The sequence below is a fragment of the Tympanuchus pallidicinctus genome, unplaced genomic scaffold (genome assembly GCF_026119805.1).
Source record: "Tympanuchus pallidicinctus isolate F22 unplaced genomic scaffold, pur_lepc_1.0 scaffold33, whole genome shotgun sequence".
Classification (NCBI taxonomy): Eukaryota; Metazoa; Chordata; class Aves; order Galliformes; family Phasianidae; genus Tympanuchus; species Tympanuchus pallidicinctus.
This window is the reverse complement of record NW_026294751.1, coordinates 668,902-690,722: the sequence shown is the minus strand read 5'-3', so window position 1 is coordinate 690,722 and position 21,821 is coordinate 668,902. Positions and strand designations below refer to the sequence as shown.

The following is a 21,821-nucleotide window of genomic DNA, read 5'->3' as shown; positions in this document are numbered from 1 at the left end:
TTTATCAGAGAGCTCACTGATTAACACCCCGTTATCTCAGTAGCAGGGGGTAAGAGGGGCGGTGATCACATCCACACCAGCTACACTCTGCTCCTGGCAGAGGAGCAAACGCTGGGAGCAGGGATGGCAGCACGCCCAGCCCCAAAGCAGTCCAGCTCCTATCTTCAGCCAGAGAAAAGCCCATTGCTCCTCTGCCTGCCAGCCAGCGCTGTCTGGAAGAGCACCACATCCATTTTAACACCCGGGCACTGTTTTAGTGGCATCTGGAGGCTCTGGCCAAGCCCAGGGCTGCACTGCGTTGTTCTGTGGGCTCCACAAGCTTGTAACAAAGGAACATCCCAGTTCCTCGGCACCCCAAGCAGATCAGACACCTCAGCAGAGCACAGCACACCTCCCCCCAGCCCAAGAGGTGCTGAGCCTCAGCTGATGGGCTCCGGCCATCCTACTCAGCCAGGAGAAAACGACCTGCCCTGGACAAAAGGTCAGTTTGTTGAAGAGTTTGAATTAATTGCTAAAACACTGATTTTATCACCAGGTATCAAACCCAGCCGCCCCCACACGGCCCAGCCCAGCCCAGCTCGGCCCACCTGCCTTTTTCTTCTTGCTCCAGCAGTGGGCAGCGGCCAGCCCACACCAGGCAGCCACCAATCGCTCGGAGCAGAGCCCGACAGCACAAAGACACCAGGACCAGGCACCGCACCGCAGGGCCACGCACAGCCCCGGACGGGGCACCGCATGGCACCGCACCCATCAGACCGCAGTGGCCCTTCACACCTCCTCTCCAGAACTGCTCTGAGCGCATGCGCACAACCTCTCAAGTCTGGCGCCACAGAGCTGCGCGTGCGCACTCACGGCGAAGGGGGCGATAAGCCCCTCCTACGCACGTGCTCGTCTCCCTATCACATACTTAGCGCTACGCATGCGCTCGAGCAGAACGTTTCTTTCTCCGCCCGCTCACGGCATTACGCGCATGCGTACCGCGGGGCGGCGGGGCGGCGTGCCGCCAGGAGTGAGACGGCGTGCCGGCGCAGGCGCAAAGCCGCGTGGGGTGGTCGCGCGGGAACCGCTGGGGAGGGGGTGGGGGTGGGGGTGGGGGGAGCGCTGTGAGGGATGGGGCGGTACTTCCGGCCCCTCACTTCCGGCCCCAGCGCTGCGGCGGTCGGTGTGGCAGCGCCGTTCGGGCCCGTTCCGCACCGCGCCCGCCCCTCCGCCCGCATGCAGCGCCGCGACGACCCCTCCGCCCGCATGGGCCGGGGTCCGGGGGGGCCCGGAGGCGCCCGCCAAGGGGGGCCCAATCAGCGGCGGTCGCCCCGAGGCGGGGGCGGCCGTGGGGCCGGGGCCCAGCAGCCGCAGCCGCTGCTGACCGGCGGAGCGGCTGCCGGCTCCTCGGGCGCGCAGGGCCCCGCCGCCGCCTCCCCTGCCCCGCTGCTGCCCGGGGGTGCCGGCAAGATGGAGCCCGAGAACAAATACCTGCCCGAGCTGATGGCTGAGAAGGACAGCCTGGACCCGTCCTTCACGCACGCCATGCAGCTCCTCAGCGCAGGTACCGCGCGGGGCTCGGCGGGGCGGGGCGGCCCAGCCCCGTTGCGGGGTGCCGTGGGCTGGGGTGGCTGTTTGTCGAACGGTGGGCTCGTGTTCGATGTGAGACACGGGGCGGGTGAAGCTCGGAGCTGAGGGTTCGTTTTAAAGCGGGACGTGGTGAGCCTGGCCGCTGTCAGCCCAGGGGATGAGGGGGTCCGCAGGGGGGGCGGTCCGAGCTGAGATTTCCATCAACCGCCGCTCGAGGTGCGTGCGTCGGGACTGCGAGCTCTGATTTTCCACTCGGGTAATCCGTAGAGAGCTCGTTTCGTGCTGCTGCTGAACCTCAATAGGGAATGGAAATGGCAGTCTTTGTTCTGTGCCCGGAGCAGCCTTCTCCTTCCTCGTCGCCGCTGTCCAATCGCCTGCCGCCTCTCATTCCTCCCCATCTCCCCGTGCAGCTGCTGCTCCGCGCCGTGCGGGGTGGGCTCAGCTGCCTCCGATACCTGGCAATAAAATCAGAGCCTTCAGCATTTAACTCAGACTCTTCAGCAAACTGACCTTCTGTCTCGGGAAGGTTGTTTTTCCCAGATAAGCAGGACAGCTGCTAAAAGCAGAGTTTCAACATTCCACGAGCTGCAGGGAGGTACCCTGCTGGTGTTGAGAGTATGGGCAGCATGACAGGTTGGATTACTAATTGGGAATGCAGTCAACAGCCGTGTTTTTTGTAAAAAGAAAAAAAAAGTCTTGACAGCATAAGGGACCTGGCCTTTGTCACACCCAGCCTCTTGCCTGGATGGCATCTCCCAGTGGAACCCCACGGCCACCACAGACCCCTTTCCAAAAATGCCGCGTTAACACAGCGCGTGCTTAACGTTAGGTTTTAATAAGTCACGTTGTGGTTATGTATCAATATTTACATGCCTAAAATATGTCAGATCTGTGTGCTGAAGCTGCTGGATGCGCGCTCAGAGGTGCCGTCCTCCCTGCACCCAGCGCTGCACTACGGCGATGTCGGCTTGCTGACCTGCCCTGGGGTTGGCAACTCTCATTCCTGGATTTCGGTGACACCTGCAGACCCCGGAATCAGCTTAAAACAGGAACAGCTTAAAATATTGGCTGCCACTTTGAGCTTAATCCGCGTGCAGTGCCGAGCAGGTGGTGCCGGCACAGGGACACGGCAGACTGAAGCAGCACAGAGCTCCATGCTCTGCCGTCTGTCATTCCGCTCAGAAATGATTTTTTAAGGTCTTTATACTGCTGTATATTGCTGTAGTTGTCGCAGCACTCAGGGCTTTTTTCATTCCTCCTTTAATGTGGGAAATAATTCTTAAGAATTGCTGTCTCCTGTTATGCAAATAGCCGAGGTACATCATCATGGGTAACTTGGCATCACTTGTGGACACCTCCATCTAAATAAATCAGTTTTATAATCCGATTTGCCATCAATTGAATGTTTTTCATTAATAAAAGCATTTAGCCAGCTGATGCTCGCAGCTCTGTGGTAATGCTTGCCAGCGACACGAAACCCAAGGGTGGAGGAGTGTGCTGATTCCCAAAGAAAGAGCAGCATTCTCAGCCCGCTTCACACAGCTTTGTTTGCAGAGCGGTGTAACAAGGATTTATGAGTTTTTCTATTAATTTAAAATCTGCTACTGGTAAACAGCAGCTTTGTGAGGTGTCGGATTGGAGGAACGCCAGGTGCTTCCTGCTTGCTTTGGGTATTTTGAAAATTGGAGTTCTGGGGGAGCGTTCAGCAGCAAACCAAATTCAACCAGAGCAAGAAGCTGATGAAAGAGTTCCTGAAATAAAGTGCCTCAAAGCACAGCTTTGCACAGCTGGCCGACTGCTCCCCAACTCATCTGCAGTGCTCAGAATTTCTCCATTGCCACGGGAGCCCCTGGGGAAGTCATGTTGGAGGGCTTGTTGTAGAGCTTGCTTGGGAACTTGGGCCAGTGATTGCAGTGCATCCATGCAGCACACCTGAAGCACGGTGGTTTTCAGATTCACAAAAAGAGTGATTATTGAATGTCAGCCCCATTCCTCCTCGTTTCAGGAGTGCAAGTTGCTTGTCCTGCCTCTTTCTGGAGGGAAACCACAGGGAGGTTTTTTGCATTGTAACTGAGACTCCTTGTTTAAAATAGTGTCTAAAAGTAGCCTTAAAGTACCTTTGTAATTCTGGAGCTGTTTAGTGTTTCTGAAGAAAAATCAGCATTGTTTGGGATTGAGATGAAAGGCCGTACAGTGACGTAATGCTGATTCTGAAACAATGCGCTGTGTGATACAACAGCACCGAAGTGGGTGGACTGTGGGATTCTGTCACACGGCACCCTAACAGACGTTGCAAACTGGAATTCTTGCACCTTGGCATGAGGTTCCTCACTCCCACGGCTCAGGGTCTGCATGAGCTTCCTTTTCCATAGGAAGAAGGAAACCCCTTTTCTTGCTTCGATTTCTGCTCTGCCTGCTGTGGGTGCAGGGCTGGAGGCGCTGTGAGGCGCAGCCCTGCTTCCGTGCGCTGGGGAGTCGGGCGGCATCCCATGCCATGTCAGTGAGGCGGAGGTGTTCTGCAAGTTCTTGCTTTAATCTGAGCTTAATCTCCGAGCTTCCTGTGAGCCGCCTCTCCGCTCCGCTTGCACCTTAACCTGTAGCATCTTGAAGCCCTTCGTGCTCCCAGCAATGCGGGACGGTGAGGAGGGCAGAGCACAGATGGGCCGCAGGACCACCTTCAGGGCGGTTTTGCTAGGGCAGAGCTTGGGCTGAGATCAGGAGTGGCACTGTGGCTGCTGAGCCTCCTGCGTGCAATGCAGCAGCGTCCCCAAGCCCCCTTCACCTGCCCTGCAGGATTCCTTCTGAGACAAAGCAATCGCTGCCCCACATGAAGTCCGGGAAGCCACTGCCATGTGTGCTGCCAGCCTGCTGACGTTGCTGGTGGCAGGAAGGTCACCTGCTGCTGCGCCTTAAAGAATCAGCGCTGAAGTGAGGCGTGCTGAATCCCTCAGGCGTTGCTGCGCTCCTCCTGCATGTCACTGAGCGGTTCAACAAACTGCTGCTGCTGTCAGCTCAGCCAGCGCTGCTTTGAGTTCGTAGCTCACGGGGCAGGAGGACGAGAGCAGTGGGACACATCTCAGGAGATGCAGGGCTGCTCCTTCCTCGCGCCTGTTTGAGGCTTGGGTTCCTTCTGTGCTGTGATGGAGACCGTGAGGCCACCTGCATTGACCCGAAGGAGCTTTGCGGGTTGCTTTTTGGGTCGGGGTTTTTTCTTCTCTCTGGTTTTGGGTTTCACTTGCAGAATTAGTGATGCTGGACCTGAGGCCTCTCTCAGCAAAGCTTTAACTGTTTGTTGCTCCCCCAGCCTCACGCCCAGGCGTTGCTGCTGTTGCATCAGGCAGATTCGGTTCACTGTGCGCTGTGGAGGCCCTTCTCTGCTTTTCAGAGGCTTATGTCCGATGGCGATGTTCTGGCAAGGCAGCCTAAGGGTGCTTTTCTTCTTGTGTGTGTGTTGAAAGTCCTTTTTGTTAATATGCAGAATACTCTTACAAATATTCTCACTGGTTTTGGAAAACCAAAGTGTTGGAGAGAGAATCCAACTGTGCTGTAGGATGTGAAGCTGTGCTTAACCAACACTGAGCGCTCCTTGTGTCCCACGTCCCGATTCTCTGCTGTGTTCTTACAGCTAACATTAACAGGCTGTGCGTAAAGCTGACCCAGGCATCTCCTTGGTCTGTTTTGTAGATTTGACAGAGCTCCAACTGCATTTGCATGCTGTCCTCAGGAGATCATTTCTTTGCAAAGCAAAAATCAGCTCATCTTCCTCAAAGCCAGTTGTATCCCGTCTTTGTTTTTTTTAACTGAGGAGTCATGGTAACACTCTTGTAAGTGATCCAAAGAGCTGTTCCAAGTGAAAATTTGAAAAATGGGGCTTTTTTCATAATTATGCAATGTAATAGCCAAGTTATGTGGTTAGATCTCTGAATTAAATGTGTATATGTATGTATAGCCCCCGTCCTTGGGGCTGCTGGAAGGTGCCAGGTGCCTCCATGCAGGCTGCACAACCGTAACTTGCTGTGCCTGTCTGGGTTTGGAGTCAGAGTGTTACTGGGTGGACAACGTGCCAAGCATCTGATGGCAGCCAGTCTTCATAAACACGGACGTTGAATGCAAAGCATATAGGTGGTGACATGGGCAGAAACTGCAGGAAACGTGAGGCGGCGCGGCTGCTTCTGCAAGTCCCAGGAACTGAGCAGGCTGTCCTGCAGCTCTAATGCAGTTCTGTGTGGTCTTGGGAAAGTGTCTCTGCCCCCCTGAGATGTGAGCAGTTGTATCTGGAGCACGTTGGACTCAGAAGAGATATTTACAGCTCCTGGGTTTGCTGGTGAAATGGCGTGCTTCAGCTTTAAGGAGGGGTCCTCACGCAGCATCCAAAGTAATCAGGGGGGCAGGGCTGCACCGAGGAGCGCGTGGCGTTCCGTCAGCACTTGGGGTTAATATTGATGCACCGACTGTGAATCTGGGGGCACCTGAGATCTCACTGTTGGCCATTAAATAAAACTCAGGTGTGACCAGAGAGCTTGGAGGAGAAAAAGCTCCGCTGTAGCTTTGGCAGAGCACTGAGGGTTTGCCTCCCTCGAGGGCAGGAGTGTTACAGCAGGGATGGCTGGGAGCATGGAGGGTGGCTCTTGGCGTCCTGTGGTGTCCCCTCCTGCGTTTCGATGCAGGTTTAATTTCCAGCCAGACCAGAGGAGGTGTTGCTGCCTCCTAATTGACCTTCCTTAATGACCCACTTCCAAGAGGTGATGAGGCCTTTCCTCAGACCCCCCAGGCTGCAGTTTGCCTCCACATCACTCAGCCCAGCCCCCACAGCTCCTAGCGTTCAATTGGAACTCAGAATCTTGCTGTGACAGTCAGCATTTGTGGTTATGTTGGCTGAATCAGGTTGGGGCATCTCTAGGGCTCGTGTGCCTGAGGCTCACAGCTTGAAGCCCTGAACTGCTGGTGATAAAGGTGCGTCTCTGGCAGGAGAACTGTCAGTTCCAGAAGCCAGTCTGACTGCAGGCTGCCTCTGACAGAGTTCTGGTTATGAAGAACGTTGTCAGCATTACTGGCATTCACAGTGTCGGTCTGTGCTGCTGCCGCTACGTAAGCGACAGATTCAGAATAGTGCATCAGCTTCAAAAATCAGTCGAAGATTTGCCTGCTTTGCTGGTCTCTGCTGCGCTGAGGTGGAGGGGTGCAGCCCGTGTGGCTCAGGGCTCTGCTGTGGGAACTGCACTCACGTGGAGGCACAGCACAAGTGATGCACAGAGCTGCTCCAGTTTCCTCCCCTGAGCGATGAGGTGGCTGTAGGGCGTTCCCTGCTGCTCTCGTGTCCCCCTCGTTGTCCTGGATTTGGCCTTCTGGAATCCTCAGGTGTGAAGGGAAGGAGAGGCGAGCTGGGCTGGCGTCCAGGCTGTCCTGCAAAGCAGATCCCATTTGTGCAAAGTAACCGGATCGATGTTGGTGTGCGGACAGAGGATGAGGGTGGTACGTCCTGTGCGCTTCCAACGCTGAAATGATGCTTGTTTGAGGAATATAAGCAGCCCTATTTTTATCTTGTTTAGAAATTGAAAAAATTCAGAAGGGTGAAACAACAAAGAAGGATGAGGAAGAGAACTACCTGGATTTATTTTCTCACAAGAATATGAAACTGAAAGAACGAGTTCTGATCCCTGTCAAACAGTACCCCAAGGTGAGGGCCAGAAAACAGCTTCCTGAATCTCTGTGATTTGCTTGTTTTCTATGGATGTTATGGCAGAATGTTGGAGATAGTGGCTGTCAGTGTGTCAGCAGGAGTTACGCCAGGGTGCCGCTATCGCTGTGGAATTCCTCTGTGCAAGCTTGCAGGATCTCATTTCTAACATATTACATGCATTACATTTCTAGAATGTCTAGGGATAAAGCTAAATGGTGCTGTGTAGCTGTGATGTTTCTCTACAAGAATAGACTCATATGCAGAGCTCTGTGTTTTACAGTTAGGACCACACTTAACTCTTAAGACTGCCTGTAAATCTGCTAGAGAGTAGTAGTTAGAATTAAGCTCGTTTTCCGTGAGTTCATTTAGCTTGATTTGCTGGTGGAGCTTTTTAATTTGGAATTTAATTTTTGCTGTGTGTTTTTGGTCTAATTACTTTTGGTGTGACTAGATTTGTAATCCAGGTTAACGTTAAGAGAAGCTTTCGTTAAGGTTGCAGAGTTTTGGGGCTAAATGTTTCTTTTTTATTTTCAGTTCAACTTTGTTGGAAAGATTTTGGGACCTCAAGGTAACACCATCAAGAGGCTTCAGGAGGAAACTGGTGCTAAGATCTCTGTGCTTGGGAAGGGTTCAATGCGAGATAAGGCAAAGGTAACGTCCCCCCCCTTGGGACCATGCACATGCATTAATGCCTTTCAATCTGATGTGAAAAGCAGACGTTCCCAAAGCATTGTATAAACCAGCACTGAGAAGCGAAGGCAGTAGGAAGTCACCTTTCTGAAATTGTGCTGTGCTTGCTGGGAGCATTCTCAATTGAGAGCACGCTGTGATGGATGCTTTCTCCATAAGTGATACTTGCAGAAACCCGTCATCTTCTGATGTACTGCACCTCAGGTGTACAGATAGCTTATGTGGAAGGTGATGTACAAGGCCTTTAAAGTACGAACCAATTCTGCTGCTTGGTGAGCAGTCATTTGCTGAAGTCATACGTTTCCCCTTCAGAAAAACCCCCGCATTTCCCATTTCCAGCAGTCCCCTCCGAGGTCTGTAAATCCTCGTGCTTTACGGAACGCTCTGGAGCAGCGTGCTGCTGGTGATCCTTAGTGAATCACAGAGAGCCCGAAGGCTTTCTGGGCAGAAAAAAAATGGATTTTTTCTTATTTGCTTGCTCCTAAAATTGAGCTGACAATCAATCAGCGGGGCTGTAGCTTCATTCCGCTTTTACTTCAGCAGCCTGAGAAGTTTTTACGCTCCAGTTTATTTATAGCTTCTTAAAGCCAGCTGAATAATGCAGGTATCCAAGAGCAGAATGAGAGCACGAGTGTTTGAGATGTCAGGCTTCACTTCCACTGTGAGAACACCTGAGGCAGTAGGGGTGCAGAACAGCAGAACGCCGCTTCCGTGTGCTTAGTGGGAAAAGTTTCTGGCATCACCGCCTTCACACTGATATCACAGCCAGCTGGAAAGGCAGCTGTGAAAAGCTGGGGGTGTGGGCTTGCAGGTTGTGCTTGGGGCTTCTTGTAAAACTGCGTGCGCTGTGCACGGGATGTTAACGTGATGGATGTGATCAGACACAGCTAAAATGCCTTGTAAGCCTACTGAGGCTCGGGAAACAGGAAAAGAAAAGCAGTTTTGCTGCATCTTGTTCAGTTTTAGGACTCTGATACACTTTTTTTCAGGAGGAAGAGCTGCGTAAAGGGGGAGATCCTAAATATGCTCATCTAAATATGGATTTGCATGTCTTCATTGAAGTGTTTGGACCCCCTTGTGAAGCATACGCTCTGATGGCTCATGCCATGGAAGAAGTCAAGAAGTTCCTTGTCCCAGTATGTATACTGATGCTCTTTCCTTGTTTAAGGAGGTAGATGTGCAGTGTTCATCTCAAAGTGGTGCACAACAAACTTGGGATAGGTATTTCTTTCCACTGTTAGCTGTGGACACAGGGGGTGGAGAGCTTGTCCAGCTCCATATGTCAGTGTCAGCAAGTGAATAATGTCTGTGTCTGCATGTCTGAAGAGATTTCCATAGAATTGGTCAGGTCAGAAGCTCTGTACACAGAAGAGTTTGCTGTGACATGAGGGTGAGGAGGGTGGCTGCCCAGGAGCTTGGTGGTGGTGTGCTGGTGTTGTAGGCAGTTCTGAGACACAGCTGTTACACCAGTATTTCTGTGACCTCAGATTGGTGAGATGTGAAGGGACCTGTTTTTGCTACTGGGGCATTTACACAACTGACATTTCTTGTCCTTTTGGGAATTTCTGCTGGTGAAGTTTCTGAGACCTTCATGTTCAACTGGATGTTAGTCTTACAGTATGTAGCATAACAAAGCTAGAGCATCGCCCCTGGAATTGCAGAATCTGGAGGAGTCTCACGTAACGTTATTGAAATGGAGGCATTGCTCACCAAACTGGGAAGAAAACAAATTGGGGATGAAGCACGCAGTGCTCCCGGATTCTGGCTGGCCCAGCCTGTGATTCAGAGCCCAAGCAGGCAGAGAGCTGAGCGCAGCACCGCGCTGCCTGGAGCTCGGCTGAGATGGAGAGCTCAGATGTTCTGTCTGAAACAAAAAGGGTGGGTGGAATCCAAGAGCTGCAGGTAGTGGGGAAGTGTGGCAGAGCTTGTGGTGGCTGGGTGGTTTCCGTCAGTCTGACACAGAGAGATGACTGTGTGAAGAGCCTTTGAAGGAAAGAGGTCATCTTCAAGGAGACCCTTGGATGTGCAGAGCTCTGCCTCGCTAAGGCGAGCGTGCAGCCTTGCTATTTAAAGTGTCTGATCTATCGGTGCCTTCAAACAACGTGTTAAACTTGTGAAAACTGACAGAGCAGTCACTATGGAAGCCAGCAGCGCTGTGAAGACGCAGCTGGTAGGAGACTCCTTGCTTTGTGGAGTTGCCATGGCAGCATGAAGATCCCCTCTGTGCTCAGGGAGGGGGGGCCAAGGCCCTCTGACGGCTCCTGGGGCTCAGGGGACTCAGAGCGCATTGCTGAAGCTGGATCCCCTGGGGAGATAGAAAAGCACAAAGCAGAGGCGTTCTGTGTTTGTGAGACTGCAGAAGGCAGCCTGCATTTGCACACTGGTATTTACTCTTCTCCTGTTCCTTCAGCATTCAGGAGCACAGCAGTGTGCTGTTACCTTACGTGGGCTCGTTGCCACCTGCCTGCCTTTAAATAGAGGCGTAAGGTGCTTGAGGGGAGATATATCTTGCCTGACTTAACCTCTGAACTCTCCAACATTTGCAAATGAAACTTGCCAGTGTCCCTAGGGTGCTGAGTATCGGATGCCTCCAGAGCTCCCGCAAGCAGGTCCTCCTCCCAGGGAGCATCTGCAGCACACGCACAGAGTGCTGTGCTCTTCTCAGCTGCTTTGGAGTAAGCTGGCACTCGTGTGCTGCTGTCTGCTGAGAAGATCCCGGGAAAACCAACCAGCAGGCTTTCATTGAGCACCGTTGGGTCATTTTTATTCTAGCACGGTGGCTTATGGTACCCTGGAGCAGAGACTGCAGTTAGCTGCTCTTTGGAGCTGACTCTCTCCCCTCTTTAGGATATGATGGATGATATCTGTCAGGAGCAATTCTTGGAGCTCTCCTATCTGAACGGTGTACCAGAGCCAACTCGTGGCCGAGGAGGCCCTGTGCGGGGAAGGGGAGCAGCTCCACCACCGCCTCCACCTGTTCCAAGGTACCTTTCCCAAAAGCATGGACCTGGAAATGCTGCATCTTGCTCAGAGTGGTGCTGCGAGATCAGGTTAAGCTGCTTATTCTTGTACATCAGCTGTTGACTGTGACCTTGGCTTTTGGCCAAAGCTTTCTAGCCTTGTTTTGCAGGCTTCCTTTAGCAAGCTGACATCAAATATTCTGTATGTTTTGAGTTGCAGTAGTTATAGTTTTGCTCCATGGATGTTTTCTTTATTGTCTTTGCTGTCTGAAATCATTAGCATCACAAAATAGCCATTAAAAAAATGGAAAGGATAGCTAGAAAATTGTTTTTTAAAAAGAAAATCTGCCTGCAAAACCACGCGCAGATGTTTTGTGTTTGCTTCTACAACCTCCAGCAGAATACATATTTTCAGTTTAAACCGACCTTCCTTTGAAAGTCACAGGGGGGTGTTACTCTGTCACTGCTGTCAAGGCGATGAGATAAATTGGTGTAACACTGTTGCTGTGTTGCTTCGCCACATATTTCACAGGGGCAGCCTTCACTTCTGTCTGACCGTTCAGCCCAGCGATGTCCCCGCTCCCCTCAGCGGTGGTTTTGCAGTGCTGAGGGGTGGCAGTGGCTGCTGGTCGGTGACAGAGGGCAGTAGGAAGGAGCTGAGAGGCGCCTCGGCTGTCGTCCCGTGTTGGATTTATCCTGCGCAGCGCGTGATGCGCACTGTCCCCCATCCCATAAGAGGCTTTTTTTGAAGCGATGCAATCTTAACAATTCATTCCTGACCAACAATCCGTAGCTTAACGAACGGTAACCGAATTTACTTGTCGAGCGCTCGTGTCGTCAGCTTGCAGCTCACAGCCGTTCTCCTCTCCTTGCAGGGGGCGCGGTGTTGGGCCTCCCCCTCCGCCGCCTCCTCCCCGGGGGGCCCTGGTGCGAGGAGCCCCGGTGCGGGGTGCCATTGCCAGGGGAGCAGCTGTAGCCCGTGGAGTTCCGCCCCCCCCAGCAGTGCGGGGAGCTCCTGCCCCCAGAGCGCGCGCGGCCGGCATCCAGCGGATACCGCTTCCTCCTCCGCCAGCACCAGAAACCTACGAGGAATACGTAAGGAGCCGCCTGCCGTCGGGTGTCATTCCTGCTAGCTGGGCACGTGTCAGTTATTGGACGCTGTGGATGTAAAGGCTGCACCGCGAGCGCTGCACCAAGCAGTGAGCAGTAGTGCAAACGCTGGTACGGTGCTGGGCGACCTGCGCTGCCTGCTTCCAAAGGAGCTGCTGGTGTGGTGAATAGCGTAAAGCTGAAATGGGCCCAGCAGCATTTTGGGGAGCCGTCACAGATAAGGCAACTTGAAAAATCCTGCTCTTCGTCCCAGTAAAACTTGTGATGTTTTTTTGTCTGTCTGTGAATCTGTGTGTTGGGTATCACAGTTACAGACTTCCCAGTGCGTGGGTTTGTACTGTAGACAAGCTGTAGCCTTGGACATGTAAGTCACTTTCTAATCCACTCATTGTAAAGATCAGTGTGGTTCATTCCTTGCACACAAGCAGTTTTTAGTTGCCCACTCATGTTTTCTGCTCAGTCCCTTCCCTGTGGCAGGCAGGGACTCATGAGCTGCTCCAAAAACCACTGTAACCTGAATTCACTTCTGCTGCTACCTTTGGTCAGTCGTTAACCTTCCATCTTTCCCTTGATGCCATTTGTGTCATCTGTTTCAGGGTTACGATGATGCATATGCAGACCAGAGCTACGAGGGCTATGAAGGCTACTACAGCCAGGGCCAAGGGTAAGTCTCCCACCGGTTACTGGGAAAATTATGCATGATCTTTTTTTCTTTTAAGAGAACAGAAACACTTATTTCTGCGTGTGAGCTGTAGGGAAAGTGCCCTCTTCTGCTACAGTCCTGGAGTCCCTGGGAAATAACTTTTGGGAGTGTCCCAGTTCGAAGCAACGAACGCCACCACAGCCACGAAGAGCAAAGATGCCCCGTGTTGCTCAGGTGTTTGTGAGGTTGTGTCAGCTCAGGAATACCATTTCTGCACTGTGTGTAACCAGCATGATTACTCTTCCAGGGACACAGAATACTATGATTATGGACACGGGGAGGCACAGGAAACCTATGAAGCTTATGGTATGTCTGGGAATCCTGTTTTTCTCTAAAGGGAAAGGGCTGCACGTAGCTGGGAGTTGCCTGCACATAGCAGCTGTGTGTGGTTGGGAATTGCTTGTAGTCGGTCAGCTGTTCTCCGGTGCTGCTCCACACTCTGAGCAGAAACTTCTGACACTGAGGAGGACCTCAAATAGTTTTCATGGCAGAACTTCTTTACTTCTACACATTACCCAGATCAGAGCAACTGAAGGCATTATGTGGTTTTTTAGATTCTTATGTAGCTCGATTGTCTCAAAGGTGATGAAAAATTCCATTTTTAACTGTGGAAATATCTTTCCATTTCCTGGTAGCTTTAGAGTATTTTAAGAGCTATGGATTTCCACCCACAGCACTGCTTTTGCTGCAGTCTGGTTTCATGAATTATATTTTGTTGAGCTGCGTGAATGCGTGGCTCCATCTGCTTCCTTATCCTCCAAACCCTTCCAGCTGACTGCACTACACGTTGGCTTTAAAAATGGTTTTAAATGTCATATTAAGGCCTGTTCCTTGACTAGCTGGAAAAATGTTCTTCGCTATGACTTGCAGGTAGTCTGAAGTTTGGCTAATGTGCATTACCTGAGGCCATCAACTTAGGCTGGACTGAGGAGTGTGGGAGGCCAATTTAAGCACAGCAATGTAAATCACAGACTGTCGAAAGCCATAGGCCTATCTGAGGTGCAGGCAATAAAGGATTAGGTGGCTGCGTTGTTTTTTAAGCTAGTTCAGATATCCGAGCTTATGAGTGGCATCTGCATATGGCGAAAAGAAGGACTCGTTTTCCTTTCTCTGTAAGCAGCAAAAGGCTCACAGTGAGCTGCTCAGTGGTGTGGAAATACGCAGGATGGAAGGCAGTGCCTGCAGCAAAGCTTCCATCAGTCGCCTGAGGCTGTGAGCAAACTGAGCCAGCAATGGTAATGACCATCAGTCTTTGCACAGAGAGGCTTCTGGTGTTCTCAGAAGCAGGGAATCCCTCCTCCCTGCTGTTGTTGGGAGCTGTGAGCAAAGCCAGACCTGCCTCTGGGTGTGCCCTGGGCGTGAGCTGTGAGAAGGGCAAATTCAGGTGCTTATCAGGGCTGCTTTTCCAGTCTGAGGTGGGTGTGAATAGACAGCTGCTGTCAGCAGTGCTGGGTATCTCCGTGCCTCTGTGCAGAATGGCTCTGGGATGGCTTGGGTTGCTGCCTGTGTCAGTCGTGCAGCACAAAGAGGCTTTTGTGCCTCCTGCTTGGTAGGAGAGCGGTGTTGTCTTGGGTCTGAAGGCCAAAACGCTCGTTGCACACTTGGCATGAAGTTGCCACAGTTAATCTGTTTATCCACAGTAATTTCCTTTGGTCTCTGCTTTCATGAAAACAAAATCAGAAGAATAAATTGTCGAGCCAGGCTGGAGACTTGTGAGAATCAGAGCATGTTCCATGGCAGCAGGAATGGCGGCCGGCTGGCCTCGGGGTCCAGGAGGTTGCTTTGCTGAAGTGGGGACTGCAGAGAGCAGCAGGCACAGCAGTATGGGTGCTGCAAGCACCGAACGGAAAGCTGAGCTCAGTTGTTTGGGGCGTGAGGCAGCTCAGGAACAGTGGGGTGCAAACTCTGCTTCAGAGGCAGTTGTGCACGGCAGCAGTTTGCGGCTGTCCTGCCTGTGTGTTGTCCCGGCGGTGCTGGTGCAGTGCTGGAATGCAGGTCTGCAGCCCAGCAGATGCTGCACGGCTGCAAATGGCCCCTGGTGTGGATGTGTTGGGGCACAGGAGCGGCCCGGCCTGGTGCTCCGCGAGGAGGAACGCGACCTGCAGCCGTGTTGGGCCTGGAGGTCGGCGCTGATGGCTGAGGCTGCGATGTGGGCCTGCGTGGGGCTGGCTGCCACGGCCGCCTTGAGAGCTGGCTGCAGCGCTGCTGAAATTGCTCATCAAAGGCACTGGGTTTGTCCAAGCCTGGGCTGAGCGGGGAATCCCGGCCTGCAGCTTTTCCCAAGGCCAGCGGCGTCCTGCAGAGATTCTTGTAGCACTGGGGGGCGAGGGCTGCAGCACAGCGGCCTGTCGGGGCCGCGCCGGGCCCTGAGCGCGCTGCTCGCTGCCGGCGTTGATCTGTCGCTCTCTCTTCCGCAGGCCAAGATGACTGGAACGGCACCAGGCCCTCCCTGAAGGCCCCCCCAGCCCGGCCGGTGAAGGGCGCCTACAGGGAGCACCCATACGGACGTTACTAAAAACAAAATGAGGGAAAAATAGCAGTTATGAGCAAACAGTTGTTACTGATTCTTGTATCTCCCAGGATTCCTGTTGCTTTGCCCACACCAGACAAGTAATTGTCTAACTGTTTTTCTTCGTGGCCCTTTTTCTCCCACTCCATCCTCACCCTGCATTCTGGCTTCTGTACGTAGTATTTTAAAATGAGTTAAATAGACGTAGAGCACCAGTTTTAATTTTTTTTTTTTTGAGTGTGTAGATGGCTTTTCTTTCTTTGTTGTTTAGATAAATAAAACTGTACCTTTTTCATAAAAGAAAAAAAGTTTAAAATGTTAGTTTCAAAAGTGACATGCTTGCTTAGCAGATATGAAACTAAGGTTTTGTTAACCTTTAAGTTCGGTTTTAAGAAACCCATAAAAGTTGTAGTTGCAGAATCCCAAAGTAGGCTACATTTCAAAATTCAGGGCTGTTTTTAAGAATTAAAATCATAATGTAACGGTAGTGGTTGCCACCGTTTAGAAGTAACCTCAGACGTCAAACTGTCCTTAAAAGCAGATTGCTGGTGAATCTTCAGTTTAAAATGTAACATGAAGGATCCTCAAGCAAATTAAATAGCATTTTTTTAAAAGGTAATTGATCTAAAAGAAAACAAACAAAAAATTAGGTTTGTAAAATTGACTTTCACGACGTGGGTTTTGAAATCTAGCCCCAAACGTGCGGTGTTGAGAGATGCTTGGGAAGTGCTGTCCCACTGCCAGGGCTCCCTGCTCCGGTCCTGCATGGAGAGCTTACGAGAGGGAAACAAATTAAAGCACGGCTCTAATTGCCCAGCGTTTGGTATTAGAAAACAGCATTCAGTGACTAGGTCTGAATTCTATAAAATTGCAGTCTTCTCATTTTTCTAGCATTGGTGGCGCATAATACAGTGCAAGCTTAAAACTGACCAAATGATCAGTATTAGCAACCCCATTGACTTGTTCAAGTGCATCTCAACACTAGCTCTGCATAAAAAGGGACGCTGCAGCTGAAAAAATGAGGAAAATTTTCACTCTGTACATAGGTTAAAGTCCTAATGGGATTTGTACATGGTCCTCCCACTGTTCTGGAAGATTAAATGCTACATGTGTAAGTCTGCCTAAATAGGTAGCTAAAACTTGTCAACATGTCTGCCGCAGTTTGTCAATAAAGTTTAGTCCTTTTTTAATCAAAGTAAATGTGATGAATTGTCATTTTTTTGTTGAGCAGTAAAATAGCTGTTCTTTTTCTTTTTCAAATAATTTTAAATTAATGCTTAAATTAATTGTCTTTTTAAAATATGGAGGCATTCTAAAAGTGGTGTTTTTTTGCAATTCTTACCAAAAGTTGATCAAGTTCATCGAACAAGCTTAATTTAAAGGGGAAAAAAAAAAAAAAAAAAAAAGGGAAAATCTTGTTTTTCACCCCCTGGAAGTTCTTTGAAAGCAGTTTGATCCCGGACTGTGGCAGCAAGCTGACTTGTGTCTGCTGAAAAGGGGCTCTGCTGAATTACTGATTCAGATTGCAGGTGGCCTCAGAGCAAAGCAGGCTGCAGGCTCCAGGCTGAGGCTGAGATGGCTGCTGTAAAGCCGAGGAGGAGGGAGCTTGCTTTCTGTGCACGTAACTGCCCTGACCCACTTGGCTGGGACGATGCCCCTCCGACTCGCAGGCAGCCTTTGCTGGGACAGCCTTACAAACGTCCCCCTTTGAGGAGGGTGCTGCAGTTGCTCCTTGTATCCAACCCGAGGGTCTGCGTGTATTTCTGTGCACACACCTACAAACGTTGAAACCTGCTCAGAGAGACTGACAAACTCTGTGCTTCCCAGCGCAAAGCATCGTAGGGGGAGAGAACAAAACTGCTCGGGGGTGAAAAATAGAGCATCAGGAAGCAGGCTGCTCGTAGCAGTGCATGACTGAGGGGAGTACTTTAAAACAAGCAGTTGTGTTTGTAGATTGTTATTAAAGTGCAAATAACTGAATTTTCAACAATGGTTTGGAGTCAGCTTTCAGGGCATAATGTCTTGCTTGATGAAAAGATCACCCTATGCCCCCCTTTTAAAGGAAAATTATCGCAGGAGAATCAGGATGTGTAAAGCTAACATGCATCGCAAAACCCAAAAGGTAACCTAAATGTCTGATTTTAATAGCACATTTCTCTTTTACATAAACCGTGACGGCAACTTGCATAAACTTTATTGAGACCATTCTTCAAGTGTTAATTTTAATGTAAAAAAATTTGCACACAAAAAAATGTTTAAAATAAACATTAAAAAAAAAAAAACAGCAACCGACCAACCACGTGGTAATGCATAATTAGCAATAACTTTAATACCGTGCCCTTTGAAAATGCACTGTAATGGAATGTGGGCAAAAGGGAATCGGCAAGCTGAAGTATCAAAAGATGTAAAGTGACAACGATGTAGATAGTGCTGCTACTGCCAAAACATTCTGCTCAGTTGTTTCAAAACGTAAAGCGATGGCCCTTTGTAGACCCCACTATTGATACCGGCTGTGAAATGCTCCAAGCTCAGCTTAAGTTGCATGTTTTCCTTCCTGTGTAATTGCATGCAGGACTCTGTTCTGTTGGCTTGTGCTCACGTTGAGGAGACTGACGGATGCCTTCAATTTGCAGGAGCGCGGAGCGGCGGACGAGGGCTGGAGGCGAGGAGGGGCAGCGCTCAGTGGGTGAGTCTGTCTGCTTATTTTTGCAACTTGCAGCAAGCTGTGAACACGTTCGTGTGGGCAGAGAGGGCGGCACCATCTGAGCTGTTAAATTGGAGCCGTTCTTCACATACCCACAAATAAATCGGTGCTGCCGAAGGCCGGCTCCAGCAGTGAGGCTCCTGCAGAGGTCGTGGTGCGGAGGAGGCTTTGCTGGGTGCATGCTTACAGCTCTCCCAGCGAGATCCTGTGGAGAAGGAGGCTTAGTGGGTTTGAGGAGAGGGGATTGGGATACGATCTGTTTCCTGGGGCTGGTGCCTGGCTGAGATGCTGGCTTTCATGTGAGCGCCTGCAGCTGCAGGGTAGCACTGAAGTTGTTGTTACCCCGTGCTCTAGGATCAGAGCGGTCCAAGCAGGAATCTGTAGAGATGCAATGGCATCATAGAAGCACGGGATGGTTGGGTTGGAAGGGACCTTACAGCCACGCAGTCCCAACCCCTGCTGTGGACTGGCTGCCCCCAGCTCAGGCTGCTCAGGGCTCCTCCAGGGATGCGGCACCCGCAGCTCTGGGCAGAACCACTGGGTCTCGCTGCCCTCTGAGGAGAGAATTTCATCCTCACATCTCACCGAAATCTCCCCTCCTTAAAGCCTTTCCCTCTTGTCGTCTTGCTGTCAGACCATATAAACAGTCGCTCTCTCTCCCCGCTTTATGAGCTCCCGGGTGCCGTGCGCTGTCGCGCTGCTCAGCCGGCGTTCCTGGGTTGGGACGAGCGCAGCTCGGAGCTCTGGGCTGGAGGAGCCCCGCTCCCTGGTGCTGCTCAGCAGCGGCGGTGGCGGGGCTCCCTCTGGTGGCTGCAGCGGCCGCAGTGAAATATTTGCTCTGCAGCCGCCTTCACGGCGCGGCACGTGCTTGCAGACCGTGCCGGCTGTGCCTGGGGACGCTGAGCTCCGGCGTCACGCGGCGCTGACCTGGGCGCGCAGCAAGGACGCGTCTCCCCTGCGGCCCCGAAGGCAGCAGCCCTGAGCGCGTCCCCTGGGGGCGGCTAATTGGCTTCTCTCGTATCTTGAGATCGCTGGAAGCCTGAGCTCCAGAAATCAGAGAACAAAGAAATAAGCCTTTGTGCTGCTGGAGGAGTGTAACGGCTTCAAAAGACTGCTGCGCAAAGCCCCGGGAGCGGGACGTGGAAGGACATGAGACTTATTTTATATGGAAATGCAGAGCTACTCAACGAAGAGCGTTAGGAACGAGAAGATGGTTATATGTGGAAATGGTGCAGCACAATGAGATTACCCTCAATTCTTTGCCTTTAACTTGAAAATTGGAGCCGTAATTCTGTTAGGGAAAGACGTCGCATCTGGAATTCGGGGGGCTGTTTGTGTAATGCATCTCCATTACAACGTAACTGAAACATCAGTTCATGCGCTGGTGTTCCAGTCTTTGCCATTTCTTTCTTAATAGGCACAACTTTTATATCAAATGGAAAAGATTTGATAGAGATCATCTATTATGATGCAGTTTTTTACCAGTAGGATCTTGTGGCACCGCCTTTGGAGTTGTACAGCTTGCTTGTGCATCACATTTATTGCATGTTTATGTGAAAATGTTGAATGTTATGGGGGAATGTAAATCTTAATATATTGAAAATAACTGCATACGCTAAAAATATTTCAAAAACATGTTCTGCATCAGATAGCTTCCTCCCTCTCAAAGCATCGCTCCACGCAGATTGTAGCCGAGAGTCTGCAGAAGCTAATTGGAGATCCCAGAATAGCCGTCAGCGTCGGATGTGTCTCTGAGATGCTGTAATGAGCCACGGTCCGGGGTGATGCAGGGCTCACAGAAATATGTGAGGGTGGAGATTCCTCGGAGTGCTGGAGGCCGAGTCACCCAGTAACCTTCCCTTTTCTGCTCACAGCCGCTGGAGATGGCTCTGGTTCTGCTGGCTGTTAGCAATCGAGTGCAGATGACATTTCACCTCTGGACTTGCCCATAGAACTAATCTGATTGTTTGTGGGATGGTGGCCAAGTCCATACACAAGATAAAAGCCCCCACAGCGTGGTGTCCAGCAGCAGTCACCTCTCCCTGTGGAAGTGTTTCCCAGCAGTGCTGTTTGTAGGCTTGGCTTTAGGACACCCTCTGCTACACAGCTCTCCCTGCTCAGCAGTCCATCTTCTCTGGCTCCTGCTCTGGGAGGCTGCTGCTGCTTCAGCCTCTGGTCCAGCATTTGGTACTCAGGCTGCCTTGCTTGGAGCCGTTACACAGCTGGACTCTGTCCTCCTTCAGTGGGAAGTCACCACGTGTCGTGGTTCCCAGCATCGAGCAGCAGCTGAGCTCCAGCTGGGACTGCAGAGATGTCCCGAGCAGTTCTTCCTGGAAGGAGACTGTTGCACTGCATGTATTCCTTACCCCTGGTTTCAAGTTGCTGTTTAGATTATTAGATAAAGCAAATGACTGCGAGCTTTATTTCATAATTTATTGATGGTAATTTTTATGTAGCGTGGCCCTCTGTAAAACTCCATCTTTGGCAAGTTGGATCCAGCTGAGGTTTAGGAGCACAGCTGCATTCCTTGCTTGGCTCTTAGAGCAGATGATTCCTCTTGTACAGAATGAGTTTTCAAATTTGTATGAGAGCATCTGTCACGGACAGAGCCAAGAAAAGCAATTGAGATGTGCACCTCTTCCTCCCTGCCCCACACCGCTGCTCCTGAAGGGCCCACGTGGGCAGGGGGCAGCAGCTGTGCCTGCCTGCAGGGAGCTGAGCAGAGCAGGAGGTGCCGTTAGCACAGCCCTGCCGTGAGGGCTGTGAGTGCAGATGGTGCTTTTGGGGAGTGTGGCGCAGCTTAGGGAAATCCTGCCTTAACTGAGAAACCTGCAGCCTCCCGGGCGAGATGTTGGACACCAGCTTTGTTGGTGAGCTTTGAGGGGGAGGAATTTCTGCAGCCGGTCGGTGCCTGTGGGGAACTGCCATCTCCAATGTAGATATTATTCCTCTTCTCAGGAAGCTCAGATCCCGAGAGCACAGAGCAGAACCCTTTGCTGTCGTTGCTCAGCTGAGCCATATGTTCCAGTAGAAATGTTTGTTTCCACGCTCACTTTGCTCCTTTTGAGATGCGGGACGGAGATGGGATGCGTTGCTTTCAGATGACGAAGGAATGCAGTCCGGGAGCCCTTTGCTTTACTGCAAGGTGGAAGCAGCCGGCTCTGCTGAACGCCGGAGCTCCTTCAGCCACCTCCAGAGCTGGAGAGAGGCAGCATCGAAGCACGGCCTTCCCCATGGAGCTGTTACTGCTGCCTCTGGAACCCAGCACGAGCGAAAGCCTGCAGCGTTCCACCCTGCCCTGCTGCTGTGGAGCGCCGGTGCTGCTGCCGGGCTGGAGGACGTGGTTCTGCTGCTGCTGCCGGGATGCTGCTGGGCTTCGGTGGCTGCACAGGTTCCAAAACCAATAAGGAAGAGAAGATTGGTCTGTGAAAGGCCGTTAATTTTGGAAGTGGCTTTGCCTGCAGCCTGGGCAGGGTTGTGCACTGCTCCATCTGAACCACAGCCTGAGCCGCCCCGAGTTGGGGAACTCAGTGCAAAGCGCTGCAGTGGCTCCATCCAGCGCTGATGGAGGTTAATGTTGCCGAGGTGAATGGTGGCGTTAAGCTGGTTGTGCGGGAAGCTGGCACGGTGCGACACAGCTGGCGTTCAGCTGATGCTGGAAATGATTTGTCATTCTTAATAAAGATTGAACGCGGATCTTTTGGCTTCCAAACGCGTGCAGTGGTGCCGTTTGTCGGGGCTGTTATTAAGGAGAGTGGGGCAGGGGGGGTGGCGGGGGGCTCAGGACAGCGCAGATGTTCCGTACGGGTTTCTCAGCGCCCTGACAGCGCGGTGTCACCGCAGGGATGGGGCGGCGGACGCGCGGCTCCTCAGTGCCGGGGTCCCGCATCTCCGCT

The 21,821-nt window shown here is 51.7% G+C and overlaps 1 protein-coding gene across 3 annotated transcripts; it reads left to right on the top strand.

Moving 5' to 3' along the window:
- The first annotated feature begins 1,095 nt into the window (after positions 1–1,095).
- On the top strand, positions 1,096–21,621 carry KHDRBS1 (KH RNA binding domain containing, signal transduction associated 1). 3 transcript variants are annotated; one of them, XR_008210237.1, is made up of 11 exons: positions 1,096–1,543; positions 7,119–7,246; positions 7,784–7,900; positions 8,929–9,075; positions 10,787–10,989; positions 11,775–11,994; positions 12,606–12,673; positions 12,960–13,018; positions 15,130–15,322; positions 17,855–17,907; positions 20,884–21,621. XR_008210237.1 is itself a non-coding variant. In XM_052698910.1 (9 exons), the coding sequence occupies exons 1-9, from the start codon at positions 1,111–1,113 to the stop codon at positions 15,225–15,227; spliced, it is 1,473 nt and encodes a 490-aa protein (XP_052554870.1). In that variant the 5' UTR covers positions 1,096–1,110; the 3' UTR covers positions 15,228–16,421. The 3 variants fall into 3 exon arrangements, 2 of the variants coding, with proteins under 2 accessions (XP_052554870.1, XP_052554873.1); XM_052698910.1 differs by lacking the exons at positions 17,855–17,907; positions 20,884–21,621 and having other exon boundaries at positions 15,130–16,421; XM_052698913.1 differs by lacking the exons at positions 17,855–17,907; positions 20,884–21,621 and having other exon boundaries at positions 1,171–1,543; positions 10,787–10,923; positions 15,130–16,421.
- Positions 21,622–21,821: the final 200 nt, after the last annotated feature.

Coding starts and splice junctions, on each gene's coding strand:
- KHDRBS1 (XM_052698910.1), top strand. CDS start 1,111: ATGGGGCGGTACTTCCGGCCCCTCACTTCCGGCCCCAGCGCTGCGGCG. Junction 11,995..12,605: donor CAGAAACCTACGAGGAATAC/GTAAGGAGCCGC, acceptor CATCTGTTTCAG/GGTTACGATGATGCATATGC. Junction 12,674..12,959: donor TACTACAGCCAGGGCCAAGG/GTAAGTCTCCCA, acceptor TTACTCTTCCAG/GGACACAGAATACTATGATT.